General features: G+C 42.5%; 1 protein-coding gene across 1 annotated transcript in view; it reads right to left on the bottom strand.

Annotated features, from left to right (window-relative positions):
- Nucleotides 1-605: 605 nt before the first annotated feature.
- myo7aa (myosin VIIAa) overlaps nt 606-20,132 on the bottom strand; it is a 57,804-nt gene continuing 38,277 nt past the window's right edge. Inside the window, exons 32-48 of the mRNA XM_053500460.1 lie at nt 19,196-19,313; nt 18,946-19,072; nt 18,518-18,687; nt 17,342-17,532; nt 16,986-17,110; nt 13,544-13,701; nt 12,099-12,252; nt 11,775-11,930; nt 10,313-10,418; nt 9,092-9,205; nt 8,879-8,966; nt 8,656-8,762; nt 2,939-3,124; nt 2,723-2,839; nt 2,537-2,620; nt 2,313-2,432; nt 606-1,975 (exon numbers count right to left, since the gene is read on the bottom strand). Coding sequence (XP_053356435.1) covers nt 1,883-1,975; nt 2,313-2,432; nt 2,537-2,620; nt 2,723-2,839; nt 2,939-3,124; nt 8,656-8,762; nt 8,879-8,966; nt 9,092-9,205; nt 10,313-10,418; nt 11,775-11,930; nt 12,099-12,252; nt 13,544-13,701; nt 16,986-17,110; nt 17,342-17,532; nt 18,518-18,687; nt 18,946-19,072; nt 19,196-19,313 — 2,214 coding nt within the window. The 3' untranslated portion in view covers nt 606-1,882. The remainder of the gene's footprint in view (nt 1,976-2,312; nt 2,433-2,536; nt 2,621-2,722; nt 2,840-2,938; nt 3,125-8,655; nt 8,763-8,878; nt 8,967-9,091; nt 9,206-10,312; nt 10,419-11,774; nt 11,931-12,098; nt 12,253-13,543; nt 13,702-16,985; nt 17,111-17,341; nt 17,533-18,517; nt 18,688-18,945; nt 19,073-19,195; nt 19,314-20,132) is intronic.

The raw sequence follows: 20,132 nt of genomic DNA on the forward strand, positions 1-20,132 counted from the left end.
TACCTCTCATCCCTCCCCTCTGAGAGAGCTCGGCCAATCAGCTCTCTCTAGACCTCCGGCTGCGAGAGGTTACAGCATCACCCGGAAATCAAACTCGCAATCTCCGGATGATAGGGCGAGCACTTTACCACTGCGCCACCATTTACATGTCTGTATACTCATATTGATCTACAGGAACACTATAACATAATCCTCACGGATGGCTTTATTAAAAAAAAAAAAAAAAGCATGCATCTTGCAGTTCTTGTTAAATTCTGTGACAGGTTTCATATTTCATTGGCACACATAAGCGTAAACGTTTACCTCTCTTTGGCCTCAGGAGTCTTACCCACAATGAGATACCTTGTCACATTCTTGCCCAGTGGCAGTGCTGTGCTGCTTTAGGTTAGCCTTGGGAGACATGCCCTTTACGAGATCAACCCCTTATCACACACCGGTATGACTTAGAGCACGAGGCAGCTTGGTAGGTTTCCTCCAGGTACTCCGGTTTCCTCCCACAGTCCAAAAAGTTTCCAAATTGCCCGTAATGTGTCAGTGTGTGTGTGTGTGTGTGTGTGTGTGTGTGTGTGTGCGCCCTGGGATGGATTGGCGCACTGTCTAGGGTGTAACACGCTTTGTGTCCTAAGCCTCCTGGAATGAGTTCCAGGCCCCCGCCACCCTGAATACAGGATAAAGCTGTATAGATGATGAGTGAGTGAAAAAATCTACATTATAAATGTTAAAAACACGGATACAAATTGAATATGAATAATCTAAAAAAAAAATAAAGCTTGGCTTTCAAGCGTGCTCTTACAAAATATTGTTCCAATCCTGTCCAAAAAGGAATTTAGATTCAATTTAAATCTTATAAATCCACTTACATAATGTGCTTTTATTCTTTTTGTCCCCTATGTCTTTTTTAAAATCACAAAAAACAAACACGGTCAAATAGTTTATATTGAATTTCAGTTTCTACTGTTTCAACTCTTAAATCCTCTTACTTTATTTTCCCGAAAAACACTTCTGTACAAACTTCTGCACTCAATTTTTTTTGATGGAAGTGTGATGTACGTCATATGAATTAGTGGTCTTCACCATGACATAATATACAAATACTATGTAAAACAGTAATAATAATAAAATAAAATAAAAAACTGCCTTGTGCATTGTAGATTTGTTTTCTTCCAAGCAAATCGTAGTGTGCCTAATCAGGAGTGAATTGCATAGAGTACCGATAAGAACTCACAATTACAGCTTGTGTGGCTATTTGTCTGAGTGTAAATTTGTTTGTTGTTAAGATTACAGTAATATTTACTGAGCAGTTTATTATGCCTGATGGCTATTCTGCAGAGCAGCTTACTGTAATTTAACCTTAAAATAGCAAAAACTGTTTGAATGAGATGATTATGAGCATCTTGGAGAATTTTTACAAATAAATGCATCACTACAACCTACTATAATCAGCATGTACATACATAAACAATTACTATTTATCACATAATAATAATAATAATAATAATAATAAATCATCATAAGTAAAACCATATACAGATACTATAGCCAGGTATCCACTGCAAGTCACTTGCTTCATGCTTCATGCATGCACAGGAGAACATCAATCTTTCAATGCTTCATGAGTATCATACTGTAGTTCTCTTTCGAGGTCAGATTCAGTATTTGAAAGACGGGAGGAGAGCAGATTTGACCCTCAGAGTCAGAGGTAGTCGTCCTCGCTGGAGAGGGATGATACAGCATCATCAAGGCAAACGGAGCCCTGCGAGCTGTCAGAGGGACTGCGGCTCATCCTCCACAGCTGCCAGGCGAAGGTCCGGCTCCAGCTGCACGGCTGACCCACACCCCGGAGCACGCGCAACAGCTCGGCCGCCTCCCGCCAGTAAGACGTTCACCTGCTGTGGCCACGTGAGCTCCGCTGCTTGCTCATTGTGGTCAGCATCTGGCTGATGTAAGAGGTCAGGAGGTCATCCATTTTGTACCCCTGTTTAAAAACAGCGTGAACAAAATCCTTGTGAATGGGAAGACACTGTATTTACACAATCCCACAACTTCAAATTTGAGTTTTATATCAAAAGATCATGAAACTATATAATTTCTGCATTCATTTCACGATATTTGAATGTAAAACAACTTTGAACATGCCACACAAGTATGTAATAATGCAAGTTTGCATGTAAATCCAGGAATATGAATGCATGTAACCAGAAAGTATGAGAATAACTAAGCGAATTAGAATATCATGGAGTTTAAAATTGCACAGACTTTAAACAGCCTCATTTTATCTGCAGAATCCGGACATGAACGTAACATCCACTGACCAGTGAGGTTTCACAGAGCAGTTTGCTGCCTCGCACCAGGTTGCCGATGGTAATGTGGAAGTAGGTGTTCCCACTGCTCCAGTTCGAGATCTTTGTAAAGGGGTGAGTGGTTAAAATATCCTGAAAAAGGGAAGAGACAAATAAATATGCAAATCAACAATCGTTTAGACTCTTAAAAATCAAAAAGTTTGAAAAATCTAATTCATGCAAATTCTCTCCCAGACCTTGGTTTTGGGGTCTATGAGACTGACTCCATGCTTGTTGATGGCTATTAGCAGAATTTCAGGAAAATTTGGCTCTGTAGTTTGCTGCAGGAGAGAAAAAACACCGCAACGGGTTATGAGTAAGAGTCATCAATTTGGTATGTACTGTACTGTATATAGCTGCGAGGAATGTACATTTATTATTACCTTAACTTCAAAGAAAGCTGACCCAAAAGTGGCCCACTTGTAAATGATCTTTAGAAACATCAGCTTGGCTTCTTCCCTCGACTTGCCCGCTTGCTTGTTGAAGTACGCCACAACCGACTGCATCGGACAGAATATTCAAAATATTCCATATTGAATAAATCTATACTGACCAGGCTCAGTTACAAACATATTTCACGAAAAGTATTACAAACTCACTCTTTTCCAGTCATCAGGAGAGAGCTGGCGAATCAGGTCCTGTGGGATCATCTCTTTCAGCATTTTGGGGATGCTGGGAAAGTATGATTTGTCGTCCTCAAATTTGACTCTGTAGATTAGAGCTGCCAGCTGAAAGACCTCCTCTCTGGAGCATTTGTGGTAACCACGAAGGTATTTAGGAAGCTCCTGGATAGAAAAAGAAATGTTTCCATCCATCTATCCATCATCTATACCACTTATCCTGTTTAGGGTAGGAACCTATCCCTGGGAATTTAGGGCACAAGCTTGGGTGCATCCTGAATGAAGTGCCAATTACCCTACATTGTAAGTTCTTAGACTGTCGGAGGAAACAACGGTACCCAGAGGGAACCCAGCAAGCACAGGGAGAACATGTAAACTCCAGGCACACAAACAAGAGGCGAGATTTAAATACCCCAACCCTCTAGGTGTGAGTTAACGTTGCTGAACAATAACAGCGAATGACTGCATATTGTGGAAAGTTCACTCTTTGAATTAACACCTACTATATTTGCAAAGTTTTACTTTTTAGGGCATGTTTTGTCTCAAGTATGATCAAATTCACATATACTGTACAAGCGAGTTCCCTTTCAGTCGATTCACTCGGTACAACACATATTGTATGGGATATCACGCCCTCTCGTGTCCTGGCTGAAGCCACCTTTATTCACGCCATAAAGGCAGGCAAACCTGTGGTGACGTAGGTGTAGCCCCGCCTACACCTATAAACCATCGTCGCCACAGTTGACCCTCAGTTCTTACGCTCTTCACCTCGCTGTGAACACCTTTTCCGTAGAGTTTTCTAGGTGCTGCTAGTAAACTCTACGTTTTACGTTACAAGACTGCGCTTAAAATCAGCTTAACTGCTCTTGTTGGCGTTAGCGACAACAGCCTCATTTTGGTGAGTCGTCTACCCGCGGAGCGCTGACTTTTAAGTTCCCTGTCAGTCAGAACATTAGCGACATCTCAGTTTAGTTGGCTTCTGTTTAGCTGTGCTAACAGTGCTAGCTAGCATGAGCATGGAAGCTAATGTAGCTAAGAAGAGGTCCGCTGTTCGCCCCTGTCCTCAGGAGTGCGGCTTCTCCTTGCATGAGAAGGACCAGCACAAAGCGTGCCCCGTCTGTCTGGGGATTCTCCATGCTAGGAGAGCTCTAGCTGAGCCAGAGTCATGTGCGCTTTGTCGCCAGCTCCGGCATTCAACGCTGGAAAGACGGGTCACGTTCGTGGAAAGGACCCTGGGGAGAAATACAGTCGCTCAGCAGGACCCCCTCCTTTCCGAATCAGCAGTCCCAGCTTCGCCTGTGTCTGCTGACGAGGAATTTCCGTCAGAAGTCCCCGAACTTAGCTGGGCAGACCGGATGGAGTATCTCGAGGGGTATAGAGATACAGGGCTTGTCGGAGGACGAGCATGAAATTTTGCCGCCTGCTCAGAGCTCCGCTGCTACTGCGTTAGCCTGCGAGAAGTTGGAGGTAGAGTGGCCCTCCCCGCAGCTGGTTTAAAAACAGTCAAGGTTCGCAGGATTTTTTCTTCCTCCTGAACCGACAACCGTTAAGAACTGCTTGCCCATGTTTCCCGACTTTGTCGGCGAGTTAACGTCATCATGGAGCAAGCCGCTGTCGACCCGTGTATCAGTGCCCGGTTACGGACAATATTTGGAATTAGACGGAGCTGAGAAGGCAGGACTAGTTAGCCCACCGCCAATGGAGCCATCTTTGGCTGCTTATTTGGCACCCTCGCATAATCATGGAGTGTCTGGCCCTACTCTCCTTCCGTCTAAACATTGTAGATTCTCCTCTGCCCAGCTGGAGAAGATTTACCGCGCTCAAGCGGGCACTGCTCGTGCGCTCAACTCCGCTACGCTGCTTCAAACATATCAGGCAATGTGTTTGGCAGAGCTCGGCTCACTGGTGCCTCAGGAGAGCCCGTTCTGTGCGCTGCTTAACGAGGTCAGGACAGCGACAGACTACATTTTGCGCATGTCTCGTTGTGCGGCTCTTTCCCTCGGGAGAGGGATGGCGAGCGCAGTGGTAGCACAGAGGCATTTATGGCTCACGCTCTCTGACATTCCAGATAGAGACAGGGCCGTCTACTTGGACGAACCGCTGTCTGCTGAGGGTTTGTTCGGCCAGTCACTCGATGCCATTCAGGCAAAGTTTGACTTCAGAAGGAAACAGGCCGAAGCGTTGCGAGACATCATTCCGCGACGAGAGGTGAAGCCCAAACAGGCTCGAAGTATGACCACTCCGCGACCACCTCATAAGAGACCATCACCGGCAGCTAGCTCGAGCTCTCGACCGGTGAAGCAACAACCTCCCAGGCAAAACCCACGGCAGTCGGCCTGGGGTATGGGCCCCCCACCGGGCGTCCGAAAGGATTCAGCGACTAGGAGAAAGAATCCTCACTCCTCCTAGCTCAGATTTTAAAGGGAGAGGAGCTCTGGCAGCATGGAGACACTGTTTCTCCTCTCTCAATGCCGCCCAAGAGGCCGCTATGTTATGTTCAGGAAATCAGTCCCAAACGGCGGTGCACTTCCCTAACACAGTCTCCCAAGCACAATCCCCCCCCCCTCACACACAAGTGTTTATGTTAGAGTTATGAACCCCAGTTGGGGCGTGTTAAAAAATTCTCAGGGACTTACAGCAAGTACCCTCGATGTTTACAGTGTGATTGCCCCAAAAATGGTGCCTTTTGTAAGCCATGTGAATGTTACATTGTTAAGCTCAATAAAGAGTTTTCCTGTTTACAATGTTGCAAAACAAAAAAGCCCAGTGCCATCGATGAGGCTGCACTCTGGCGGAACGCCAGGGGGCAGCAGCCCCCTTTCAGAAATCAATGCGGGCCGGTTGGCGTCCCACGTTCTCAAGTGGCGCGGATGCGCAGTCTCGACATGGGTGCAAAACACAGTTGCTATGGGATACCGACTACAGTTTCGCATAAAACCACCGCGCTCCTCTTTCATAATCAACACCGAGGTGTTGGACGACGCCGCAGCGGTGCTTCGGAAAGAGATAAATTCTCTTCTGAGCAAAGGGGCGATTCAAGTGGTGCCTCCTTCGGAAGCAAACTCAGGTTGGTACAGCCGGTATTTTGTCGTTCCAAAGAGGGGGGGAGGACTGCGTCCTATTTTGGATCTGAGAATATTGAACACGTTTCTAAGAACGTACAAGTTCAAAATGCTTACCCTGAGGCAACTGCTAAATGCAATAGGCCCGGGAGATTGGTTCACTACGATCGATCTCACAGATGCTTACTTTCATATGGCGATCTTTCCGCGCCACAGAAAGTTTCTGAGGTTTGCATTCGAGGGCGTGGCCTACGAGTACCTAGTGCTGCCGTTCGGCCTGTCACTAGCTCCCCGAACGTTCACGAAGTGCGCCGAGGCGGCGCTGTCTCCTCTTCGGGAGAAAGGCATTCGCATATTAGCCTATTTAGACGACTGGGCGCTAATGGCGAGCTTAAGCGAGCAGGCAGAGAAACAGACAGCACTAGTTCTGTCTCACATTCAGACTTTAGGGTTCTCAGTAAATATGCAGAAAAGCTCACTGACTCCGAGTCAACAGTGTTCATTCCTGGGTCTGGAGATATGCTCCGTTACCAGCCGAGCACGTCTCTCAGAGCACAGAATAGCCGCGTTTCAGCGCTGCCTTGCTCTGTTTCAGTTGCAACACAAACTTCGTTTCCGAGTGTTTTTACAACTAATGGGAATGATGGCGTCTATGATCACTGTGGTGCCTATCGGGCTGTTGAACATGCGTGCATTTCAGCGCTGGGTGCGCTCTCACCGCCTATATGCGGCGCGCCACCTCAACAGGAGGCTGACGGTGACACCGTCATGCATGTCAGCCCTTCTGCCCTGGAGGGAACCCAGGTTATTACGTCAGGGCTCTCCGATAGGCAGGGTATCGTTTCGCAAAGTGGTGTCAACAGATGCCTCCCTCAGCGGCTGGGGCGCTCTGTGCGACGGCTCGCGGTCAGGGGGGCGTGGTCACAGGAACAACGCAGGCTTCACATCAACTATTTGGAGCTGTTAGCAGTGTTCTTAGCCCTGAGACATTTTCGTCTGGCTCTGACAGGCCATCATGTTCTGATCAGGACAGACAATACAACAGTGGTGTCGTATATAAACAGACAAGGGGGGACTCGTTCACTTTCTCTGCTGAAACTATCTCATTCTCTATTGCTATGGTCCAGTGTTCATCTTCTGTCACTCAGGGCCACTCACATTCCAGGGCACCTGAATCTGGCAGTACGATTTTTAAAAGCAGTGCGACGTCTGCGACCCACTGCGAGGTCCAGTGTTCCGTCTTGGGATTTATTGTTAGTGCTTGAGGCCCTCTGTGGTCCTCCTTTTGAGCCAGTTGAGTCTATAGATATGAAAATTCTTTCATTTAAGACGGCACTTCTTCTTGCTTTAGCGTCTGCTAAACGAGTGGGTGATCTCCACGCTTTGTCCGTGCATCCATCCTGTACGCAGTTTGCTGCTAATGGGTTAAAGGTTACTTTACGGCCGAACGCGGCCTATGTACCGAAGGTCGTCTCCACTGATTATAGCTCTATGGTCTTTGACCTTTATAGCTTTTTTCCTCCTCCTTTGCTTCTAAATTGCATAATTTGTGCCCCGTACGTGCACTACGGGTGTACATGGACCGTACAGTAGATATGCGCTTATGTGATCAACTGTTTATCTGCTTTGCCAGTCCAGTAAAGGGTAAAGCGCTGTCTAAACAGCGGCTTTCCCATTGGATTGTGGAGGCTATTACACTAGCTTATAGCAGTAAGAGTGTCCCATTGCCTCTGGGTGTGAAAGCACATTCAACGAGAGCTATGGCAACATCATGGGCGCTGTTCGAAGGAATGTCCGTGGGTGATATTTGCGCGGCAGCCAGTTGGTCCTCACCACACACTTTTGTCCGGTTCTACCGACTTGATATAACGCCCCCCTCGGTGGCTCATTGTGTCCTCTCTGCAGGGTCCATGATGCAGTAGAGTAGCTATCAGGGTTCTTGTGACTAACTTTGGTAGATACTCGGCGGGGTGTGAATATATGTCCCATACAATATGTGTTGTAACGAGTGAATCGACTGAAAGGGAACGAATGGTTATGACTATAACCTCTGTTCCCTGAAGAAGAGGAACGAGGTACAACACATTGCTGCCCCGCCTCATAGTTACGTTCGGCGAAGAGCGGCTATCGAACTGAGGGTCAACCGTGGCGACGATGGTTTATAGGTGTAGGCGGGGCTACACCTACGTCACCACAGGTTTGCCTGCCTTTACGGCGTGAATAAAGGTGGCTTCAGCCAGGACACGAGAGGGCGTGATATCCCATACAATATGTGTTGTACCTCGTTCCTCTCCTTCAGGGAACAGAGGTTATAGTCATAACCATTCGTTTCCAGCAGTTTCCTTTCCTACAATCCTGAATGTTTACACCTGTGATATGTTCATGGTCATACAGACATGGTGATATGGTTATTATGTATGAGGAATAACTCCATTTGAGACATGCTAATTAAGGAAAATAATTAACAAACAGGTCATGTAATAAACAATATATATATTTTTAAACTGTAGAACGCAAAGGGATTAATTCCTCCTAAACCACAACAATACCAGTGACAATAAATAAATGATTAAGAATGGCATGTCATACAGTACATTTTATCTATTTATAGTTGTTGTCATTCATTTAACTTGCCTGATAATAATGAAAAATAGAGTCTGCAAAAGAGTCCTTTCCAGGGATTGTGTTAGTCCACAACTTCTTCATGAAAAACACCTGGTAGGTCAGTGAAGGAACTATACCTGTAAAAAAAAAGAGGATTGTTTTTATCTATTTAGCCTCACATTTAAAGACATGAAATTACATTTAAGAAGACTTGTAATAATAATGACTTCGCAAGTCGTGCTGTAACTGTTACCATCTTTTGCAGGTCTGGCTTTCTTAATCCAGTCAGTAAGATGACGGACAAAGTCGAAGAAGAAATCACCCTCTGGAACACTTATCACCTGTATAACATTATAAAAAAACAGAAGTTCTGACATACTGTTCTTCTTCTGTATTGGGTGAATTTAGCATGACAGCTGGAGTCTGTAACAGAGCTCTGTTTGGAGAGATGCTTATACAGTATTACCTTATCCGAGATCTTCACAAACAGACTGAAGCCCTCTGGGCTCTTGAGCAACAACCTCCCTGAGATGTTCAGACAAAAGTCTTTGGCTTTCGTGCTGGACTCGACTTCGAAAGCCTGAGAGAAAGAGAGAGAAAAAGATTGACTTCACAAATATTTCACACTCACGCTGAGCCATGCCAACCAATAAATATTATATACAGGTGCAGTACTTATTTTAAGATATACTAGAGACTAAATTCTTTAGATAGGATGGTGTTCAAGTGAAACCGGGACTTGTGATGAACTTTCTTGTATGTAAAATTGATTGACATTTACAAAAGAGTTCAAGCACAATACGGTGATGAGCCTCTTATCCACAGTAAAACATTGGAATGGTGCAAATGTCCAACAGCACCTCAAACGTCCCAAACTGGACGAAGAGGAAGAGACGTGTCTGTTTGTGAGAACTGTACACACAATCATTCTTCAACACCACATGTTTTCACATGTTTAGGCTATTTAGGGAGTTCCTGGGAGGCCAGCGTTTCAGACATGAAGCAGACAGTCCAATCAGGGCTCTCACATTCTGACAAAAAACCTTCATGGTATCCAAGCACTAGCAGGAGATTATATAGAAAAATAAAGAGAGTTTTTAACCTCGTAACTGTGTTCTGTTATATACCCTATAGCCCTGGTTTGACTTGAACATCCTTGTATTTGAATTTTCTTACATGCACAGAGGATACGATCGAGATATTTGCAGAAAACCTGAGCAAAATACATTAGACTGCAGCACATAAAATCGTCTAAATTTACACACCACCTCACAATTAAATACTTTCGAGAAAAATGAAGATGGTACAATGCATTATGCTACACCACCAAAGGCATTATCACACGGATTAAGACTGCAGCTACAGAAAGTTACCCCACATCTGAGTACTTGCATATCATCACAGTCCGGGTAAGCGCATCATAAATGACTGTAGATCGTTACATTTGGGTGAATTGATCTGCTTTTAACCTTGTTAATTGAGTATAACAAGGGAATGAACAAGCTTCATACTGTATGTTCTTTTCTCTATGCTGCACAGACAATAAAGCACATTGACTTATTTAGCAAAATAACCACAGTAAATGTTAGCACCCTAGTTAGCACCTCAGGTTTAAACCCTTTATCTATGTCTAAGAGTTTTGTTCAAACTAGTTGATGGCTTCCCAACTTCGCTTGCAGTACTGTACCTCGTCTGTGTCGTCTGGGAAGTACACTTTGTGAAAGATCTGTGTTGTCTTGTGCTGGATAGCTTCCACTTCCACCAGGTGAGGAGGATACTTCCTGGAGCCATTCCTGGTACAGAACACCGAATAAAGAATTCCCGAGGTACTGTTTATACAGTGTGGACTTTTTAAGAACAAGACATGTTTAATCAGAAGTTTGGGCTCTTAGTGGCAGGGAAGAGATGCATCAGTACTGTAAGTGTGTGGTGTGATACAAGACTGTTACTGCCCCAAAGCTTAAAGTGTTATACGTCTCTCATCACACACTTCTTTGCTAATACTTATATTGAAAAATTATCCATTTTCTATCCATTTATAGTTACATTAGTGATGTAGGTCCATAGCAAGATCCATATCAATTATGCTAAAGCAGCTGGAAACAGTTCTTCCCTCACAGTCTCATTATTTTTCCTCCTTAAGTTAAAAAGACAAAAATTACATATTGACTTTTGTGTAAACTCCTGCAATGAAAACTGTTTAGTGTTAAACTAAAAGGTGCTGTTTAGATTTAAGTAAGCATATCCTTAACAGCCTGTGATTATGTAATTAATGCAGTGGTTAATATGTTTCAATGATTCTTTTATCAAGTCCTTGATGCAATTAGTAGCTCCTCATTTCTCAAACAGCCAGATCAGAAGACGCATCCTGTTGTCACGGAAAAGTTATTAGTGTTTTCGAAGGGTCAAATTATCAGCCTGTATCGAGCAAAGAAAACAACTAAGGATGCTGTTGAAATGACTACCTGGAACGAAAAAAAATCAAGAACGATCACGACCAGAGATCACTTAAATACGTGATGAAGTTGCGACGTAAACAATCAATAGTAGAAAGCATAGCTATGACCAAATAGTCTCTAAAAAAGGCTTCAGTTTGCTGTTTAACATAAAGGTTGGAATGAAAGAAGGTGGCGTGGTTTGATGAGTCCAGATTGACCCCTTTCAGAACGATAGGTGCATCAACATAAGATGGAAGCGCATGAAGTGATGCACGAGTCTTATTCTGTATAGTGGCCACAAGCTTCAGGAAGCAGTATTTTGATCTAAGGTTGCTTCAGTTGGTCAGGTCTAGGCTCAGCACAGTCAGCTGAGAACCCAAATGTACTGAATGACCCGGTTTATCACTGTCTATGGATTCTTCTTCCCTGATGGCGCGGATATATTCCAGGACTCAAATTGTGAAAAAGTGGTTCTGGGAGCCTGAGGAATCATTTTCACACATGAACTCTTTTCATCCTCATGAAACATGGAAATCCTGATCTTAACACCATTAAAAGTCTTTGGAATGCACTGGAGTGGCTCGATTCTCCCATCATCCATACAAAATCTCTGCCAAAAATTAATGCAACTCTGGACAGGTTGTGTGTGTGTGTGTGTGTGTGTGCATGTGTGTGTGCGTGTGTGTGCGCATGCGTGTGTTAAGCCCATACCGCAAGGCTTTCTGCAGTCTTTGCATGCAGTCTGGTGAGAGTGGATGGTGTTTCTTTGATTGCAGGAACCTCTGGATGTGAGGCAGGAGAACATTACTGGGAGGGAAGAGACCAGTACACAACCAAAGCAGCTCCCAGCCCTTTTCTTCACTGTACCTGCACACACACACACACTCACAGAGGTTACTACTGTAGAATTATAAAGACTATTTCTAATGCAAAAAATGCTGTATTGGATGTGTACATGCGTTCTGCTTTTGGCTGTCAAGGTATTTGTGCAGCAGTGTGTGCAGAAGAGACAGGTGGATATGCTGGGAGACTTACTTCACATGATTCTCAGTCAGCTGTTTCAGAATCTGACAGTAGATCTCATCTTTCAGAGGCTCTGACTTCAGGGCACCCTCGAAGATCTGATCCGTGAGCTCGTTAACAGAGCGAGTTCGTTTGGACGGATAATCTCCCATATATTTCATAATGGGTGGAGAGGGGCAGGTTAAGGACATGTACAAGTCAGTTTTTTTAAACAGAACACTCAAATTATATGAGGCTTTAAAGAATCAATAAAAAAAGAATCCTGGTAATTATTCTTATATAATCGAAAATCTACACATTATATAAATACTGTGGATATTTATTTCTGAACAGGATCAAGTTTTGAGACGGTTTACTGTATGTGTATATAAATATATTCGTTCATGCATATTCTGCACTGATTATCCAATACAGGGTCACAGGGGCCTGGAGCCTATCCCAGGAGACTTTGGGCACATGGCAGGGTACACCCTGGACAGGATGCCAATCCATCACAGGACACACACGCACACGACAGGTTATTTGAGAACATTACTTAACCCATCTGCATGTCATTGGACTGTGGGAGGAAACCGGAGTACCCGGAGGAATGCAACTAAGGATACTGCCGAAATTAGTACCTAGGACGATAGTGATGAACCTCGAAAGAAATCATGAACGATCATGACCAGAGATCTTTTAAATACTTGATTTAAGTCAGAAATGCTATGTGTCAATTAAATGAAGTCAGCTGATGACCTGAATGTACTGAATTACCAGGTTATCATCACATCTATGGAGTTTTTCTTCCACAGCTTAAGACTGATGCTTTTCTAACTCTCACACGTGATTTATCTCATTGGATAATTCTACCATTAAATCTATCCTTGCTATCACTAGAACATCACAGCTTTTTAATCATTTTAGTAAATCAAACAAAAAATGCTGTTTGTTTTTCTTAGAGAGCTATTGCACTAACTAACACTAATTGATTTCATAACACTAAGGTTTACTGTCTGGTTTCTCTCTTGCAACTATATTTCTTACAGGTTTGGAAGTAACTAATATATTTTGAAATTCTGTGTCATTTGGGTTGCTTATAGTTTAAACATTATGTCTTCCACAAATTATATTTTTACTAGGCAACCTTTTGCTCCAAACTCCAGTTCAGTAGGTGGCGGTATTGCATCAACAGTTCATAAATTCAAAAGAAGAAAACGTGATACTCTTGCAAAACATGAGTATTTGCAGAAGATGGGAATGGCTTGTATTTTCTACAAAAGCTGTCGCATATTTTTAAACCGTTCGTCAGTTTCAGACAGTATTTAATGTTATTTATTCATTTTTATTATTATTTAACATTCGTAAATAATTTTTATTTACAAAAGAGTATGTGTGTGAGAGAGCTTTTTAAACAGTAAACAAGTCCAGGGACTTTGCTACCTATCCTAAAACACTGCGTAGTGGAAAGAGGATATCGATGAAGGCCATGCAGGCTTCCTGTGAAAGATCCTCGTTAGCCAGAACCTTCTTCAGCAGCGGCTGTTTAAGCGGCTCCCGAGTGCAGCACCACAGTTTGTCCTTCCCACGGTTCTTAGTGATCATCACACGACTTAACGTGTGTTTAGGAGGGGGTCTGAAGTGGGGCGGAGAAACATAGAGTTTAAAAACTAGCCCCCTATAAAGCCATCTTGGTCATGAAATAATACATTCATCCATACTGTTTATCACAGTGACAGAAGTATTATAGGCTTTCTGGTAAACCTTTTACATGAATTAAACTAAATTTATGCTTTTTTTAATGGAAGTTTAAAAACCTAATTCCACTTTCGAATCTGTAAGATGGACTGAAATCAAAAGTGATCACATGATATCATGCACCTACAGTATCATTGAAATGTAAATCAACTTTTGATTGCGCAGAATAACAAAAGACAGTTATGAGAGTAAAACTACCTTTATTTCTCTATATAATCCCCTGCTACACTAATCCTACTAGTGCTTGGATACCATTAAGGTACAAAGTTTTCTCCGTACTCCAGAGCTATGATCGGACTGCATTGGCCCACCAGGAGCTCCTTTAATTTATATACTTGCGGAATGGCTTGGAGCGAGGACAGAACTGTACGGAGAATGTGGCAATAGCTCCCAGCCGAGCTCCTGTAATGTGCAAGTGATGTTCGTGAATGATTGTGTGTCCCCACAGTTCCCAAAGTTCTACCTGCTAAATGTTCACTGGAAAAACTGCAGTGGGCTCTGAGGCCATCTTTAAAATGTTTGCACCAAATGTTTTACTGCAACTAAGAGTCTGCATTTGGAGTTTTACATCTTTGTTAACGATAAATTTCATCACAAGTCCTGGTTTGTTTAAACCAGTTAAAAGGAGGGTGATGCTTGAAATCATTGTTCTTCCATTGTTAACCACGGTGACCTGCAAAGAAACACGTGCAGCCATCATTGCGTTGCATAAAAATGGCTTCACAGGCAGGGATATTGTGGCTACTAAGATTGCACCTAAATCAACAATTTATAGGATCATCAAGAACTTCAAGGAAAGAGGTTCAATTCTTGTTAAGAAGGCTTCAGGGAATCCAAGAAAGTCCAGCAAGCGCCAGGATCGTCTCCTAAATAGGATTCAACTGCGAGATCGGAGTGCCACTAGTGCAGAGCTTGCTCAGGAACAGCAGCAGGCAGGTGTGAGCGCATCAGCATGCACAGTGAGGCGAAGACTTTTGGAAGATGGCCTGGTGTCAAGAAGGACAGTAAAGAAGCCACTTCTCTCAAAAAAAAAACATCAGGGACAGATTGATCTTCTGCAGAAAGTATGGTGAATGGACTGCTGAGGACTGGGGCAAAGTCATATTCCCTCTTTCCTCTATGAAGCCCCTTCCGATTGTTTGGGGCATCTGGAAAAAGGCTTGTCTGGAAAAGAAAAGGTGAGCGCTACCATCCGTCCTGTGTCATGCCAACAGTAAAGCATCCTGAGACCATTCATGTGTGGGGTTGCTTCTCATCCAAGGGAGTGGGCTCACTCACAATTTTGCCCAAAAACACAGCTATGAATAAAGAATGGTACCAAAACACCCTCCAATCGCAACTTCTTCCAACAATCCAACAACAGTTTGGTGAAGAACAATGCATTTTCCAGCACGATGAAGCACCGTGCCATAAGGCAAAAGTGATAACTAAGTGGCTCGGGGACCAAAACGTTAAAATTTTGGGTCCATGGCCTGGAAACTCCCCAGATCTTAATCCCATTGAGAACTTGTGGTCAATCCTCAAGAGGCGGGTGGACAAACAAAAACCCACTAATTCTGACAAACTCCAAGGAGTGATTATAAAAGAAAATTCTCAAAACATTTGGCTACGACTGTACATCGAGATTTGTGTAAAGCTAATTTGTGGCAATGCCTATTGTCTAACACTTTTTTACTGTATATTGGATTAAATATATTTATTGGCTTTTTCCCCCATGGGCTTTATCCTAAGTGTCACCAACCAGATTATTTGATTCAGACACAGGTTTTTACACCAGGTGCCCTTCCTGTTGCATCCCTTACAATTTCTAATTAGGCTTGGGACCTGTGCTGCATGCAGTGGCTGAGTTATGTAGGGTTAAGGGTCTTGTCCAAAGAACCCAACAGTGATGACCTGGCGATGCAGTACCCTCCAATCAGCAACCCAGAGCCACATGAGCCATCAAATAAAACAAATATGTTTTATAGCCATAGCTACACATGCATATATACAGTATATATATATATATATATATATATATATATATATATATATATTGCATTGTTTTTGCTCCCATTTTTTATGAGATGAACTCAAAGATCTGAAACATTTTCTACATACACAAAATAACCATATCTTTCAAATATTGTCCACAAATCTGTCAAAATCTGTGATAGTGAGCACTTTGCCGAGATAATCCATCCCACCTCACAGGTGTGCCATATCAAGATGCTGATTAGACAGCATGATTATTGCACAGGTGTGCCTTAGACTGGCCACCTGTAAAAGGCAACTTTGAAAGGTTCAGTTGAATCACACAGCACAATGCCACAGATGTCGCAAGTTTTGAGGGAGCGTGCAGTTGGCATGCTGACAGCAGGAATGTCCACCAGATCTGTTGCTCGTGAATTGAATGTTCATTTCTCCACCATAAGCCGTCTCCAAAGGCGTTTCAGAGAATTTGGCAGTACATCCAACCAGCCTCACAACCGCAGACCACGTGTAACCACACCAGCCCAGGTCCTCCACATTCAGCAGGTTCTCCTCCAAGATCGTCTAAAACCAGCCACTCAGACAGCTGCTGAAACAATCGGAGTGCATAACCAAACAATTTCTGCACAAACTGTCAGAAACAGTTTCAGGGAAGCTCATCTGCATGCTCGTCGTCCTCATTGGGGTCTCGACTTCACTCCAGTTCTTCATCGTAACGGATTTTGACAGATTTGTGAACAATATTTGAGAGATATGGTTATTTTGTTTATGTAGAAAATGTTTCAGATCTTTGAGTTCCTCTCATTAAAAATGGAAGCAAAAACAAAAGTGTTGCGTTTATATTTTTGTTCAGTATATATATATATATATATATATATATATATGAGAAATGTACAATGCAATGTTAGGAATAACATACAAAACCTGCAAGAGGAAAGAGACAGAGATTTAAGTGGATATTGCTTTTGATTCATGCTTCCTTTTGATACACTCAGCTTTCTTAAAAAAAAAATAAATAAATAACAGACTTGATGGTCCTCTTGACCTGACCGGTTCAGTCAAGAATAAGGATAAGAGGATAAGGATGAAGACAACAAAGCACTTTTGTAAGTCGTTCTGGATGAAGGCGTCTGCAAAAAGCTGTAAATGAAATGTTAAGTGTGAGTCAGGGTCATTGGTGTTATTTTTTACCTGAAGTAATCATAGGAGAACTCCTCCAGTGTGTACGGCTTCACCCTCTCAACACTCTCAGGCAGCGCGACCTGCGACACACGCACTGATTCCTGACGCTGGTCGGGTGTCATGGTAACCAGAGCCTGAGTCATTCAAACACACAGGCAGAAAAAAAAACATGTGAAGAAAAGAGAGGAAGGAGAACATCATTATTATAAGGGTATATTAAGATAATAAGAGACAAACCTATTACGAATAAAGATCTTAATTCTTTGGGTATAGGTACAGTGTATATTTTTGTACTGCTAATGTGTCTCCTTTATTTAAACTGCACAAATGAGACCTGTACACCTGGTACGTAAGCCTCCACTTACCACAATGTCTGGCTGAGGTCTGGTGGCGGTGGGCAGCACGTACACGCAATCGGCTGGAAAATCTCCTCTTTGCTTGGTTCTGTCATTGATTCCATGAGCCCAGCCGGACGTCATGACCTGTTCGCCCGTGTCCTGGTCCAGGAGGATAAGGTCACCTTTAGCAAAGCTCAGAAATGTTGAGTCATCCCCAGCTGATCAGGACAATTTGGGGGAAAAACAGACAACACTGTGTTTATACTTCTGTAATGGAAAAAGATCCCTGCATTCTCAATGGCATACAATATGGACAAAACAAACATCAAACATTTAAGCATAAATGGAGGAGATCAGGATTAACGTTATGTATTTGTGCAGTAATCGTACAGTATATTTACAGTTTATTTACAGCAGTCAGTCCAGTAAAACACCCATATCCAGTGAGAGGTGTGCATAATCTCCGTGTCTTTCTTTATTACAGTATATGAGCCACTAAAGTGATATGGTGGGTATTATTTTTACTGTTCCATTTCATGCATTTACCCATCTACAGTTTCACTTACACACATGCTTTGTAGATTCAACTAATATGTTTAATATATCAGATTAAGCAGGGTGTGGTTAAGCATTTGTTAAATTACAAACTTCGATGGACATATCTAAAGTAGATCATGGCCACAGATTATTACCTAAGATACAGATATGCATTATGAAACTTTACCTAACATGTTGTGGAATATTTAATAAGTTAAATATTTACAGTATGTATTTATGTGTTTTAAAAATGTCACAATTCCAGTATGACTCCAGTATGTCTCTATGCATCATTCCAAGAGTAAAGGTTAATATTATGAATATCACGTCCATGCTTAGGTTCTAGTGTTATACAGTAATAGTATGATTTAAACAACTTGTCTGTGTCTTACTCATTTAAAATTTTTATTGGTAATATTTTGGGTGGCTAGAGGAGATTATCTGCACTTATTATTTCTTATGAGAAAATGCATATCGGCCAAATAGTTCGCCTTAAGAACTCGCCGCCAGACTGAATTAAGTTTGTGTGCCTAGGTTCCACTGTAGCCCTAAAAAATGTGATTTTAATACCTCAAACTCCCTTAACTTTACTCCACCTCCAAATGCACCATTTCACAGCCTTGTACAATACACCAGCTGAAGATCAAGGTGATTTCAGTGATTAACCTGGATTAGGGTTATCCTGTATCGCAACAACAAACTTCGACCTTTTCCTGAGCCCCTCGAGGAACGTGACCACGAGGTCTCGGATGTCCTCTGCGTTGTTGGAGGTAAAGGTGTATTCGTCCCCCTTAATGGTGGCCAAGGTGAAGCTATGGCCCTGGAGTTTCCCACCCCTGCTCCAACAGGAAACACAAAAACTGCTTTTAGTTTGAATGAGATACGTCCTTATTAGGGTATATTTTATTATCTTTCATAAATGGCCCATGAAAACATACAGCAGAATTTATTTTAAATGGAAATGTATGCTAGTTATTGATGTAAGGAATGCATCTACTGTAATGCACCATTTTGCCTGTAGTACCCACACAGATCTGTGAAAACCAAAGCAAAAATGGCCATAATAATAATAAGTCTTATGAGTGCTTTCATACCTGCTGCTGGAGACCGCAGTGATCTCCGGGAATGAGAGCTCTAAAAGAACTTGCTCTTGTTCATCTACAAAGTAAACTCCAGTCCAATTCACTGCTACAATCACATCATCTTTAGGTAAACTCGGCCCTGTAAAATACCAGGACAAAATGGAACACATGACCTGTCAATCATACTGTGTGCATCTATTGAACATTATTGTCATCATATTGTAAAGTTTCGATTATCAAGATGGAAATGATTGTGTGCTACCTGAAAACTTTAAGGCTTCATAGAATCTGGAGAATAACAACGGCCATTTGTACCGAGCAAAATCCACCACTTCCTCTCTGACCTTCTGAGGGTCCACTCGTTTCTGTGTGTAAATACCCTGCAAGAGGTATCAACAGTAGAAATATATATATATACCCATATGCAAAATCATTTTGTGCACGATGTTTAGGACTGCACTGTTGAGCCCTTGTTCAAAGATCTTAACCGTTTCTGGTTGTAGATCTCGTCGCATGGATGCCCGAATCAGTCTGTTTGGGATGCGTTTGGTGACTGGGGACGGTTTCACTTTACCATAAAGACATCCTGTCCTCATATTAACTTAAACACACCTCCTGTTATACTGAGCTTCCAGCCTCCTAACACACAGTATGATGCAGATCAATCCCTGCTATCCATTATCTCCCCAGCTTCCTAACTGGGATATGCGGAAAAAAAAATCACTATGCTTTAAGGCACATGTGGCAAATAAATGAATCTTAATCATACTGTAAATGGTTTGCCAAAATGATCAAGACAGAGCAGAGTCAAGATGCCTTCAAACATAGCCAATAGACCACAGAGTATTTTAATTAATTACTATATTGAGCAGTGAAAAGCGATAAAAAATATCTAAATCATAATTTGTTGTTTTTGCATTAAACCTCTTAGGTACACTATGATGCAGTTTTCTAAGGAAATTTGCCTACACACTCTTCCAGACTTCTTTCTCCAGTTCTTGTGTCTCCGCAGGCAAAACTCCAGACAGCCTTGATGATATTGTATACGCAGCCTAGTCTTCCTGAATTTGATTCATTACTTAGCAAATGCATATGTATGTGTTCTATATATGTTTATACTGTATATGCATTTCTCTGAAGTATGTATTTTTTTTTTATTACAAATGCAAACCTTGCACATTACATTATTGTCTAAATGT

This window comes from Clarias gariepinus, chromosome 7 (assembly GCF_024256425.1).
Source record: "Clarias gariepinus isolate MV-2021 ecotype Netherlands chromosome 7, CGAR_prim_01v2, whole genome shotgun sequence".
In the NCBI taxonomy this organism is placed as follows: Eukaryota; Metazoa; Chordata; class Actinopteri; order Siluriformes; family Clariidae; genus Clarias; species Clarias gariepinus.